Source organism: Macrotis lagotis, chromosome 1, assembly GCF_037893015.1.
Source record: "Macrotis lagotis isolate mMagLag1 chromosome 1, bilby.v1.9.chrom.fasta, whole genome shotgun sequence".
Classification (NCBI taxonomy): domain Eukaryota; kingdom Metazoa; phylum Chordata; class Mammalia; order Peramelemorphia; family Peramelidae; genus Macrotis; species Macrotis lagotis.
The window spans coordinates 60,188,748-60,201,753 of record NC_133658.1 but is presented as its reverse complement, the minus strand read 5'-3'; the positions used below and the strand labels follow the sequence as shown (position 1 = coordinate 60,201,753).

The window sequence follows — 13,006 nt, the reverse complement described above, 5'->3', positions numbered from 1 at the left end:
ATCCCTTCCTCTAATTGTTTTAGGTCTCAAACACCTCCCAGACAGACTGTAAGTGTTTGGAGGGCAGGACCAGAATTAAGTGCTATAGGTTCTAGTGCCAGCTCTACCACTCACTTGCTATGTGACTTTGGGAAGATTATGTCCCCTCTCTGGGCCTCGGTTTCCTCCTCTGTAAAATGGGGGATTTGATCCAGATGTCAGAAAATTTCTTCCAACTGCAACAGTCTGTGTTATAGGAACCTTTCTAGATACTTCCCTATTACTTGTATTTTCTATTAGAGATCATTCAACTTTCCTATTATTAATAATTAATTTTATTTATTGTTAATTACCATTAATAATCATTAACAACAGCCCCTTAAGGGTTCAAAAGTGCTTGACGTGCGTCACCTCACTTGATCCTCACAACAACCTGAGATGTTGCTGTTGCTGTTATTATTATCATCATCCCTGTTTTACCAATGAGAGCAATTGGATGACTTTTTCAGGGTTACCCAACTAGTACAGCATCTAGGGAAGGACTTAAATTCAAGACTTCCTGACTTCAAATTTCCCCCTCTGTTGCCATAACTTCACTGAAAAACCATGATAATACTTCAGAAATTGGAATCTTTTAAAAATGAATAAAAGTTCATTGAAAACATATTCAAATAATACAGTCTTTAAAAACCTAAGGCTTGCTTTTGTTTCCTGAGTTCTACAGAACAATCACAACCAATGACCAATTGTTCATCAAATACTTAACTAAAGGGTGTTAGATGCTGTGGGAAATAATAGAAATCTAAAAACATAGTCTAGAGGGGCTTCCCCATCCAGTTTCTTCTTATTTATTTCTGCTGCACTCCAAAGTGTCTCCGGGCATGGGGGCACTTGCCCTTCCTTCCTCCTCTCCATCATGATGGCTAATAGCTGGACTGACAGGGACAGCCAGTGGGGAGAAGGAAGTAACTTTACCAGCTGAGGCTTTAAAAAAATAAGAAAGGGAGGGGAGGGAAGGAGAGGGGAGGGGAGGGGAGGGGAGGGCAGGAGAGGGGAGGGGAGGGGAGGGGAGGGGAGCTCATCTGTACATTAGGTAGCTTCCCCTAAAGTCGGAATAATTGGCAGGAGCAGACAAACAAGTAGGAGAAGAATCAAGACAAAATAGTGTGCACGGGGTGGCTAGGTGGTGCAGTGGATAAAGCACCAGCCCTGGAGTCAGGAGTACCTGGGTTCAAATCTGACCTCAGACATTTAATAATTACCTAGCTGTGTGGCCTTGGGCAAGCCACTTAACCCCATTTGCCCTGCAAAAAAAAAAAAAAACCCTAAAAAAATAGTGTGCAAAAAACCAGATAGGAGCTAAAACACAGGAGGAGAGGGTTGGTCCACAGGGTCAGATGCTGCTGAAGGCCAAGAAGGGTGAAGATGAAAAAAAGACCACTAGGTTGGACAATTAAGAAATAATTGATAATGGGGGGGGTTCAAAATTTTGAAATTGAAACTTAAACACCAAAAAAAAGAGAACTTTTATTCATACAGCATAATGTCAACATTCTACCACTTGCTTTTTCAAAAAACATATAATAAATTTCATGCCTAACTTTCAAAACTTATACATCCTTCTTAATTTCCTTCTGTTCTTTTCTATGCATTTAAAAATAATTCCATGGCCCCTCCTTTTAAATCACTGTTGCTAATCCTTTTATCCTTCAACTCCCTCCTCTCCAGCTAAAAACTAAAAACTAAAAAACATCCCTTGTAACAAAGAATATAATCATGCCACACAGTAGCCCTGTCCAAAAATATAGATCTCTTTCTGTACCTTCTGTTCATCATCTCTCCATCAAGGAATGGATGACATGTTTCATTACTGGTCCTCAGCAGACATGACTGGTCATTGCCTTGATGGAGTTCTTAAGTCTTTCAAAAGTTGTTTTACTCTTTAGAATGTTACTGTGCTTGTATAAATAATTCTTCTGATTCTGATCACTTCCCTATACCAATTCATACTACCCAGAATTCTCTGAAATCATCTTTTTCATCCTTTTTCATGGTGCAATAATATTCCATTACACTAATTAAGTAAAATTTGTTCAGCCACTCCCCAGGTGTCTAAGAGATGACCTAAGACGCCTCCTTAGATTCTTGTTCTTTTCTTTTCCTTATAATCCTTCCCTTAAGATCAGGAAGTTTGTTTTGCTCCCTACTAGGTACTAGTCTACCTCTTGTTCATTTCCTCATTCCTGTGTGTTTTCTATTAAGATTGATGTATTTCTATATTAAACTGTTTGTTTGAATGTGTCTATCTGTATGTTCACTCTTTGCTTATTCATCTCCCACTCCTTACTCCATGTTATATATTTTTTCTTTTTATAGCCCCAATTATGAGAAATAACAAAGTCCACCCCCTTCTTTCATCTTTCTGTATTAAGAAATTCCTTCCCCTTGCCCCTGCCTTATCTTCTTTTTCCTCTTCAAATCCTCAGAACAACATTAGGACTTCCAATTTTCTTATTTAACTCTCTGGTTGCCCACTGAAGAATATATTATCATACAGTTCCATTCCCTTTGTACAATTTTTTTAAAGCCCCTTTCTATTTGTATTTCAAAATTTCTCTTTAGCTCTGGTCTTTCATCATACATGTTTTCTCTATTTCCTAGTTTTTCCTTATTCCTATTCTCTATTTCTCTATTCCACTAAAAATTCATTTCTCCCCACTCTCATAGGATTAGACTCAGTTTTGCAGGGCAAATTAATCTTGGCTGTAAACCTGTCTTTTGCTTTTTGGAAGATTGAATTATGAGATGTCTTCTGTTTTATAGTAGAAGTTCCCAGGTCTTGAGGGATTCTGACTGTGGTTCCTTGGTACTTGAATTGCTTATTTCAAGATGTAAGCAGCATTTTTTAAAATGTGAGTCCTCTGGATTTTGGCTATGACATTTCTAGGACTTTTTTCATGGTTCTGGTCTTGGTTCTTGGTTCCTGGATCCTTACAAGAAGCAATCAGGGATCTTTACCTTCACTTTGCCTTTGACGCTAATAGATCTGGGCAATTTTCATTTCTATTTTTTTTGATATGTAACATCCAGTTTTTTTTAAAAAATGGTTTTCAGGAAATCCACTCATTCTTAAATTATTCTCCTTGACTAGTTTTCTAGGTCAATTTTTTTTTAATATTAGACCTTAAATTTTTCTCTCTTTTAATTTTGGTCTTTAAAAATGCTATATCATGGAGTTAATGAATTCTTTTTAGTCTATTCTGATTTTCAGGGAGTTCATTTCTTATTTCACATTTACTATTTCCTCTTCTAAACTAGGGATTTTCCTTCCAATTCTTTCCTCCAGAATTTTTATTTTATTTTTTTATTTTCTTCTCTTCTCCTAGTTAGTCATGTAGTCCTTGTAGAACTTGACAAACCTCAAACAAACATGAACATTTCTATATACAAAGAATATCAGAAAAAAAGAGGATTGCATAAGAAATGGAAAACCTAAGAATTTAAAGTATATATTGAATTTAACATGTTAGTACCATCACTGCCCTGATTGTGTGTGACCCTTTCTGAACTTTCTGTTGCTCTCTTTTATTTATTTTTAAGTTATTTTCATTCTTTTCTTACATGGTCAGTTTTTGCCATGTATTACTGAAAAATGTATACATTTCTTTCAATACTTGCCACACACACACACACACACACACACACACACACACACACACACACACATTCCTTTGCTAGAGGCAAATAAGTGGCACACTGAATAGAGTGCTAGACCTGGAATCGGGAAGGGTTGAGTTCAAATCCAGCCTCAATCGCTTTCTAGTTTTGTGATCCCAGGTAAGTCATTTAACCTTTGCCTTGTTTTCCTCAGTTGTAAAATGAAAAATAATAATACCTACCTCCCAGGGGTTGCTATAAGAATCAAATGAGATAATATTTATAAAGTGCTTGTCACACTGCCTAATTAATAATATAATAAATGCTTATTCTTTCCTTTCTTTTTCCCCCTTCCCCAGTTCTATCATATCTAAATATACCTTCAAACTTTTCAAAATCCTTCAGATCTTGCTTATCTTTTTGTTCAAATTGTCTGAATCTGAAAGAAGTACAATGATGTCTCCAACTAAATACATACACACACACACACACACACACACACACACACACACACACACATATATTTAAAGTATATATTGAATTTAACATGTTAGTACCATAGCTTTGCTATTTCTCCCTATAATCCAATTAGGTTTTGTGCCATTCCCTGTGTGGAGCACATATACATATGTATATATGCATATATATATATATATGTAATTGATATTATTTTATTACCTATGGTGCCTTAAGCCATAATAAGCTTCCCTCTTTTAAACATGTCTGTTTATCATGTTTTTCCCCTCCCTTTGATCATGTTTTCAGGGTGTACAATAATTTTTAAATTTTCTTTCTTTGAAATTTTTTTTAACAGGTCAGTTGTTTTAAATAGTAGATACCCTGCATTTTCATCTAATCTTTCTATCTTTTGACCTCTAATATTTTTAATTGTCTCATGAAATCACTGAGCTTTGATTACTCCAATTCTATTTTTCAAGAAATCTACTTCTTGGATAAACTTTCCTGCCTTCTTTTCTAAACCATTTTATTATCTTACCAATTTTTCCCTTAAGTACTCTAATTTCATTTTTTTCTTTTGTTTCATTTCTTCTAATTTCTCTTCTTCATTTCTCTGAGGCTCTGCTCCCAATTTCTTTTCTTCTTGGTTTACCTTTCAGACTTCTCTTAATACATATTATTTTTACAGTGTACTTGAAATTTTTACTCTACTTCCTCATATTTCCAGGTCCCAGAGTTGAAATCCCAGGCTCTTCCCCTGTCCCAAGCTCTTAGAGATGATGGTCAGGTCCATCTAGTGTAGATGCCTCTCTTAGTCTAGATGCAATTGCCACTCTGGCCCTGGATTGGGTGGCTGAGCAACACCCTCTGCTCTAATCCTATGTATCTGCTTTTATCTCTTCTTGGTCAAAGGCTGGTGCCTGCTTTGACCTGTCTCTTTCTATCTAACCTTGCACAATCTGCTATCAAAAGTGGGCTTCATCCCTTGCTATGGTCCTGATAAACTACATTGTGATAGTAGAGACTCTACTGATCTCAGGCTTTCTGAGCTTGTGCCTGTTCATTGAACTTTCTCTGCTTCCTCCTAATAGCTGTGAGTGCTCCAAAGTATGTACACCAGCACAATAATCTACTAGAGACTGGTTCCAAGAAGACAGAGTCAAGTTCCCATGGGCTTAAGACCCTGTTTATGGAAGATTATCCTAGTTTTCATGCCGCCTCCACCAACTCACCTTCCCCAAGTGAAGTGCTTTCCTTCCCACCACCCCACGCCCACCAAACTCTTCATCTGGTCTTAGGTCCTATGTATCAGTACCCACTCTGGATTCCCATTTCTACCCGCCACTTCTCCATCCCTTCTCCAAGTGCCTGCTGGCTTTTGGCCATATTTGTGAGCATTTTTAGACTGCATGGGGGAGTTTATTGATGTTTCTCTTTGTTCTCCATTATCATTATTCCATCAGTGCCCTTTTAGATTTTTGCTGGGGTGTTTATGGGGGGAGTTAGGTTTCTTTAAAACCTTTCAAATTACTATTCTAACCAGAAGTCTTTCTTGTTGATTTTTCAGAGGGACAAAACCTAAAACCTAAATCTTTCAAGGAAGTTGTAGGTAAGACAAGAGTGTGATCTTCTTTTGTTTATTCTTGTATTGTGAGCATATGAAAGGAGGGGGGGAGTGTTTTCTTTTTTGTTTTTCTTTTTACCTAGAGAAAGAAATGACAATTGCCAAAGTGGAACAAAACCAGAATTTGAAGTCCAAAAGACCTGATTGTGATGCCCAGCTCTCTTTCTTACTAGCTTTGGTTTTCTAGACAGTCACTGAATTTCTCTGAGCCTTTTTAACCCACTTATAAAGTGGTGGTTACATTTTAAAAAACCTCCTTCATTGGGTTGTTTTAAGAATAAACAAGGAGGGGCAGCTAGGTGGGGTAGTGGCTGGCCTCTGATGCTTAATAATTATGTAGCTGTGTGGTCTTGGGTAAGCCACTTAACCCCATTTGCATTGCAAAATCCTTAAAAAAAAAAGAATAAACAAGGATAATGTTCATCTCCAAAGGTACCACAGTACCTTTTAAATTACATTTGTGTCTTTTAGTTATCCTTCCTTTCTCCCTCCCTCCCTTCCTCCCTCCCTCCCACCCTTCACTTCTCTTTTTCCCTTCCTTTTTCTCTTCCTTCTTTCATTCCTACTTTCCATCATTTTTTCCTGCCTTTCTTCCTTCCCTCATTCCTACCTTCCCTCCTCTCCTTCCCTACCTCCATTCCTTTTTTCCTTCCTTTCACTCTTTCAGTCATTATCTCTATTATTTGAGCTTTGCTCAAGGCATTATCTTGGGCACTGTTCAGGATTTAAAGTTGTTTAAGACAGGGTCCTCTCAGAACATAATAATCTAGTATTTATTTAAATGCAAATCAGACTTTCTCCAGGTCTTTTTTTTTTTGCAAGGCAATGGGATTAAGTGACTTGCCCATAGTCACACAGCTAGGTAATTGTTAAGTGTCTGAAGCCAGATTTGAACTTGCTCCTGACTCCTGGGACAGTGCTCTATCCACTGTGCCACCTAGCTACCCCCCTCCATGTCTTCTTACTATGAGTGATTCTCCTCTATGCCTTTCCACAAGTCTTCCTTGGAGACTGATATAAGACAATGAATTCCAATGGTTCCTTTAATAGAACACAGTTACCAGCATGGCATATGGGCTGTCAGTCTTCTTATCCTTGACTGACTGACCCTACATGGTCATCTTGTCTTCTTTCCCAGATATGCCTGTCCTTCAGGATGTTGTTTCCACCAAGTACTTAAGATTTGAGTTAAAATTTCCCACTGCTACTTGGTATCTACATGCTTTGAAATAGTCACCTAACCTGCTGGCCTCAGTAGAATGAAGGCATCAACCAGATGAAGTCCCTTTTAACTTTAGATCTATGAGTCTTAGGGACAGGTTGCCTCCTACTTCCAAGTACCACATTCCTATCTGTCCATTGTATCATTTGATTTCCTCTGGGATCATGGTGTCTCATGATTTCCAAACAGTGCATCAGTTAGAGAATATAGGTACTAGAAATGAACTCTGGAAGCTTAGAACTTCTGGGATATATTGAGACAGTCTAATAGGAGAAAAAAACACAAGATTAGTACAAGTACAAGACAATGTGATAAAGTCTATTATAAGTATCACAAACTATAAAACTGCATGGAGGTGATAGCATTTGAGCTTGGCCTCAGAAGGTTTTGATAAGCAGAAATTTGGAATGGAAATCCAGTAATGAGAATGAAAATAAGGGGAATAATAAGGAATGTTTTGGAAATGGTAATTAGTCTAGAAAAACTGGGTTGTATATAGTATAAAGCGCAATAGAAAAGGTAAATTGAGGGCAGGGCAAGGAAGGCATTGAAAGTTAAGCTCAAGAGTTACTTTGGTGATAGTAGTAAAAGTAGCTCACTTTCTGTAATATTTTGTAGTTTACAAAAGGAATTTTCTCACCACCACCCCATGAGTTTGGTAATAATAATTATCTGATATTTGTATATCATTTTAAAGTTTTCAAATGCTTTACATACATTTTCTCATTTGAACCTCACCACCACCCTATGAAGTGTAGGTAGAACAGATATTATTCTAGTTTTAGAATGAGGAAATTGAGGCTTAAAGATTTTTAACAAAATGACTTTTTGTTGGTTGCATAGTTACTAAATATCAGAAGGAATATTTAGAACCCAGGTTTTCCTGAAATCTATCCACTATTCATCTTTTAAATATGAATAATAATCCCTAAATCATGGGTTGTGGTGTGGATCAAAAGGGTTAATATACATAAAGTGCACTGTAAATCTTTAATGCTATGTAAATAAGGTTATTATTATTATTATTATTATTATTATTATTATTATTTGTAAGGGACTGTTGTGTGTGTTTGGAAGTACTGTAAACTTTCATCACCTGATGTTCTCGAGCACCTGAGGAGCATTGTTTTACTGGTTGATTGTAGAGTGCCACAGGAGTGGGAGTGGACCAGGATATTTAAGCACTTGTATTTGGTTCAATAAATGGAGTACTTGGAGAACTAGGAGACCCAGGAGAATTTGTCATCCTTGTCTCCCACCCCTTCAGCCTTCACCTGGGTAAAGATGAGCTAGCCAGCAGGAACCTAATACTTCCTGAGCAGTTAGTCTAACAGGAACTTAACAATTATTATTGTTATTATTACACTAAAGTGTCTATGTTTCAGACAATAAAACTGAGTCACAAAACCATGAAGTGACTTGCTTAAAATCATACAACTAATATCAGAACTTCAATTCAAAAATAGGTCTTTCAAACTTTCCACTATCCTGTTCTGTAGTAGTAGTAGGAGGAGGAGGAGGAGGAGGAGGAAGATAATGAAGGCTTTGTTTATTTGAGGGGAGACTAAAGAGAGGGAGAGGAATGTTGATACAATTATTTTGATGCAGCTATGGTTTATTTTACAGGAAGTAATTCAAATTATGTGGTTGGCTATGAGAAAGAACAACAGAAGCATTTGCACTAATCTAACGGCTGAATTGAAAATGAGTGAACAAGTGAAAAGTTTTGCAAACTTGGCCCTAAGGAAGAGATATGAAAATGCAATTCCCTCCTTGCTTTGTAGAAGTGGGAGACTGAATTTGGAGTACATCATGCAACACTGAACTTTATTCTTTTGTTTGTTAGTTTTGCTAAATTTATTTTTTCCCCACTTTTTAATTCTTTATTCTAAGGGATGACTATGAGGGAAAGGCATATGGGGAATGTAGATGATATAAAAACAAAGGTATCAATAAAATTATTTTAAAATCAAAAGCTTTGAATTTTAGTATCAAGAAGAAATTTTCATTGTGGAGAAATTTTGACCAATGAGAGAAAACCTAAAATCTTTGTTGTTCAATAGAGTAATAGAAGATTCTGTCATCACTCTGGAGATTCCTAAATGAGCTGACAACTTTCATACAGGTAAACCTGATAGAAAACAAAGGATTTGGAATGAGACCTTGGTTTTCAATCCTTGGGCAAGTTTAGTTATCATTTTGAATCTTGATCTCTTTTTTCCATCAAAAGGGTAGACTAAATTAGGACATTTTCTTAGGTTCTTTCAACTCTAAAGGCCATCTTATCCAACCCTCTTATTTTGTCCTTGAGAAGACTGAGAACAGGAGAGGGGAAATAACTTGGCCATAGTCATGTACTCAATATGAATTGAGATCTTAACCAGAGTCTTCTAAATCTTTGAACTCCCAGTTCTTTCCATTTTACTAAGCTTCCCACATCTTCTGGGGTAAATGGAAACCCAGATTATAAGAATTCTTATCTCCTTTCTAGCAGGAGACAGCAATATATGGTGGGTAGATAGGCAGGTAGATAGATATATAGCTAGACAGACAGACAGACAGACAGATAAATAGATAGATAGAGCATATAGTTCCTGGAATCAAGAACACCTGAGTTCACATTGGGTTTCATACACTTGCCACTCACTAGCTGTGTGACTCTGGGCAAGTCACTTAACCTAGATTGCCTCCCATCCAGGGCCATTTCCAGTCATCCTAATCCATATCTGGCCACTGGACTCAGATGACTCTGGAGGAGAAAGTGAGGTTGGTGACTTAGCACAGAAACTGCTCACTCAAATCCTATACATATGCTTGTTATGGCATCACCTCCCCGATGTCATCATGGTCTTTTTCAAGAATGAAGGACAAGGAGTGGCTAGGTGGCGTAGTGGATAAAGCACCAGCCTTGGAGTCAGGAGTACCTGGGTTCAAATCTGGTCTCCGACACTTAATAACTATCCAGCTGTGTGGCCTTGGGCAAGCCACTTAACCCCATTTGCCTTGCAAAAACCTTAAAAAAAAAGAATGAAGGACAAGGGGTGGCTAGGTGGTGTAGTGGATAAAGCACCGGCCTTGGAGTAAGGAGTACCTGGGTTCAAATCTGGTCTCCGACACTTAATAACTATCCAGCTGTGTGGCCTTGGGCAAGCCACTTAACCCCATTTGCCTTGCAAAAACCTAAAAAAAAAATAGAGAATGAAGGACAAACAACAACACCAAAATTATAGATATATTGTTAATTAGATCTTGTGCATAAATATATAGATATTTATAGTGTAAAGATAGATATGGTATATGAATATAATTTGATAGAGTAAAGATATATGATAGATATAGTGTATATATGGTGTATAAATAGATACAATGCATAGATAGTGTATAAATAAATGAGATAGAGTATATATAGATATAGTGTGCATAAATAAATATTAGATATAGTGTATAAATGTATAGTAGAAATAGAGTGTATAAATATATAGTTAATAGATATAATACATATATAGTAAATACTATATATAGAGAGATATATGAATAAATAGTAATATAATATATATTATAGTATATAAATATATAGTCAATAGTATATATAGACAGAATGTATAAAAATATAGTGATAGATAAATAGTGTATAAATATACAGTAGATATAGTATAGATATAGATATGCTATATAGATAGATATACTGCATAAATAAATATTAGATAGCTAGCTGCCTGTCTGGCTGGCTGGATAGAAAGAAAGAAGAAGAAAGAAAAAGAAAGAAAGAAAGAAAGAAAGGAAGGAAGGAAGGAAGGAAGGAAGGAAGGAAGGAAGGAAGGAAGGAAGGAAGGAAGGACCTGAAGTCAGACCTGAACTCTGAAACTATCTTGGGTACTACCTGTGTAACTTTGGGCAAATCATTTAACTGCTGTCTGCCTTAGTTTCCTCAACTGTAAAATGAGAGTCATAATAGCACCTATCTCTCCCTACTGTCACAGGCATCAAATGTGCTAATATTTGCAAAGTCTTTGTTATAGTACTTCACATACAATAGAGAATTAATAAATACTTGTTCTCTCCCCCTCCTGCTCCACCCAGTATGATTTATTAAGGATAATGTTGCTCTCTCTGACAAAATGAAGAGCTAACCATACCAGACTGGATTTTCCTAAGGTCAAATATTTGAGAATATCGAGTTTCTAAGTTGTGGCTACTTAGACAATGGCCAAAAATGAAGACAAAAAAAGATTGTTATACCTCTCTCTCTCTCTCTCTCTCTCTCTCTCTCTCTCTCTCTCTCTCTCTCTCTATTTATATATATATATATATATATATATATATATATATATATATATATATATATATATCATGTTTACCTCTTCCACTTTGACATTTTATTTCATATTAAATAAAATTTGGAATGCAGGTGGATTGAGAGGGTAATGTTGGATTGCAGGGCAGGGGGGGTGAGCAAGGGCAATGAGAGAGCTAACAATTAGATCAGATGATAAGATTTTGAATTAATTCAGCCTCCCAAATTTTTCACAGGAAGAAATCTTTGCATTTTTCCAAGGTCATAAACATGGAAAATAGCAGAACTAGAATATCAGCTCAGCTCCTTTGACTCCAGACTCCAGATCTGTGCTCTTTTCTTTTGCTCAGATGTTCTTCTCAGTTGAATGTAGGCTTCTTCTGCAGTCAGCATTGGAGGCTCAGCAACAGCAGTATCTTCCCTCAGGAAGTTTGTAGTCTAACTAGGGATTCCTCAGGGAGTTTGTAATCTAGGGAACTACAGAAGCTAATTTGGGAAGAGACAACAAAATTAAAAAATCAGATGTGACAAGTGTCAAAGTATAGTACAGATAGGAGAGTGCTCCTGATAATGAGGTAGTTGGGCCAGGATTTATGGAGCATTGGGAGTTTAAATTGAACCTGAAGGATGAGTAGGATTACAATATGTAGAAAACAGAGAAGAGGGAATTCCAGGCAGGGGTACATCATAAAGAAAGGAGTATTTGGGAAGCTCAGACTTTTTTTACAGAAACAATGAATTCATAAAATTGGAAAATTTCCTCCCCTCCATGAACCTCCCCCGCCAAATCCAACATTCAAACTGCCTTTCTATCCATGAATACCTAAATTTAACATTCAGGTAGCTGTGCCCTAAGGCTCACACATACTTATATGCCACTTTGAATGTTGGCCCCCAACATCATGGTGAAGAAGACAACATTCCCTCCTGTCTCATTTTCCCCATGAGTAACTCTGGCTTCCCTGTTACTCATCTTGAGTCTCATCAGTCAGCTAGTTATCAGTCTGTTCCTGTGTTATTCCCCAAGTATGAACTTTTACTTAATCCTGTTTGCCTCAGTTTCCTTATCTGTAAAATGAGCTGGAGAAGGAAATGGCACACTACTCTAGTGTCTTTGCCAAGAAAAAAAATCTCAAAAAAGGGGTCATGAAGAATTGAACATGACTAAAAAACAACAAATAACCTTTCTCTGGAGTTTTGGCCTAATAAGGCATTTAGAATGATAGAATTCCAGACCTCTGGGAAGATATTTTGAGGATGGGGTATCCTTTCTAGATGGATCCTCTCAAACCACCCTGTGTAGTTTATCTCTCAATCTGCCTTTTTTTTTTGTTACACTGGCTCTGTCCTAACACCATCTAATCAAATACTTTTATCTTTATGGGAGAACCAACTCAGACTTTCCATACATAATTCAATTTCCTTTATCTTTATGGAAGGACCAACTCAGAATTTCCATTTAGAATTCAATTTTCATTGAGAAAATGGAAATTACTTTCTGAAGGTAAGGGAAAAATAATAGTGGAAGTGGTATCTAAACTCCAGGTCCTGCAATGCTAGACCCAACCTTCCTTTCATTACTCCATACCAGAGACTCTCTTTGATCCCTGTTACATGATCTCTTCAGTTCTTTCTCAGATGCAGAACAGAGCTAGCTCACAGAATCACAGAATCATGGACACAGCCATTTTTGAGTTCCTTGATTTGGTTAACAGCAGAAAGTTATTACTGATATTTAAAACTGACCAAAAAAGAAAAAAAGGCACAAAAC

At 36.8% G+C, this 13,006-nt stretch overlaps 1 protein-coding gene across 2 annotated transcripts in view; it reads left to right on the top strand.

Moving 5' to 3' along the window:
- Positions 1-10,303, top strand: part of WFDC1 (WAP four-disulfide core domain 1) — a 44,219-nt gene extending 33,916 nt beyond the window's left edge. The window contains exons 5-6 of one of the 2 annotated variants that reach the window (XM_074201965.1): positions 5,663-5,704; positions 8,568-10,303. In XM_074201965.1, the coding sequence (XP_074058066.1) occupies positions 5,663-5,704; positions 8,568-8,626 (101 nt within the window). In that variant the 3' untranslated portion in view covers positions 8,627-10,303. The remainder of the gene's footprint in view (positions 1-5,662; positions 5,705-8,567) is intronic. The other variant, XM_074201963.1, reaches the window with a different exon arrangement.
- The last annotated feature ends 2,703 nt before the right edge of the window (positions 10,304-13,006 follow it).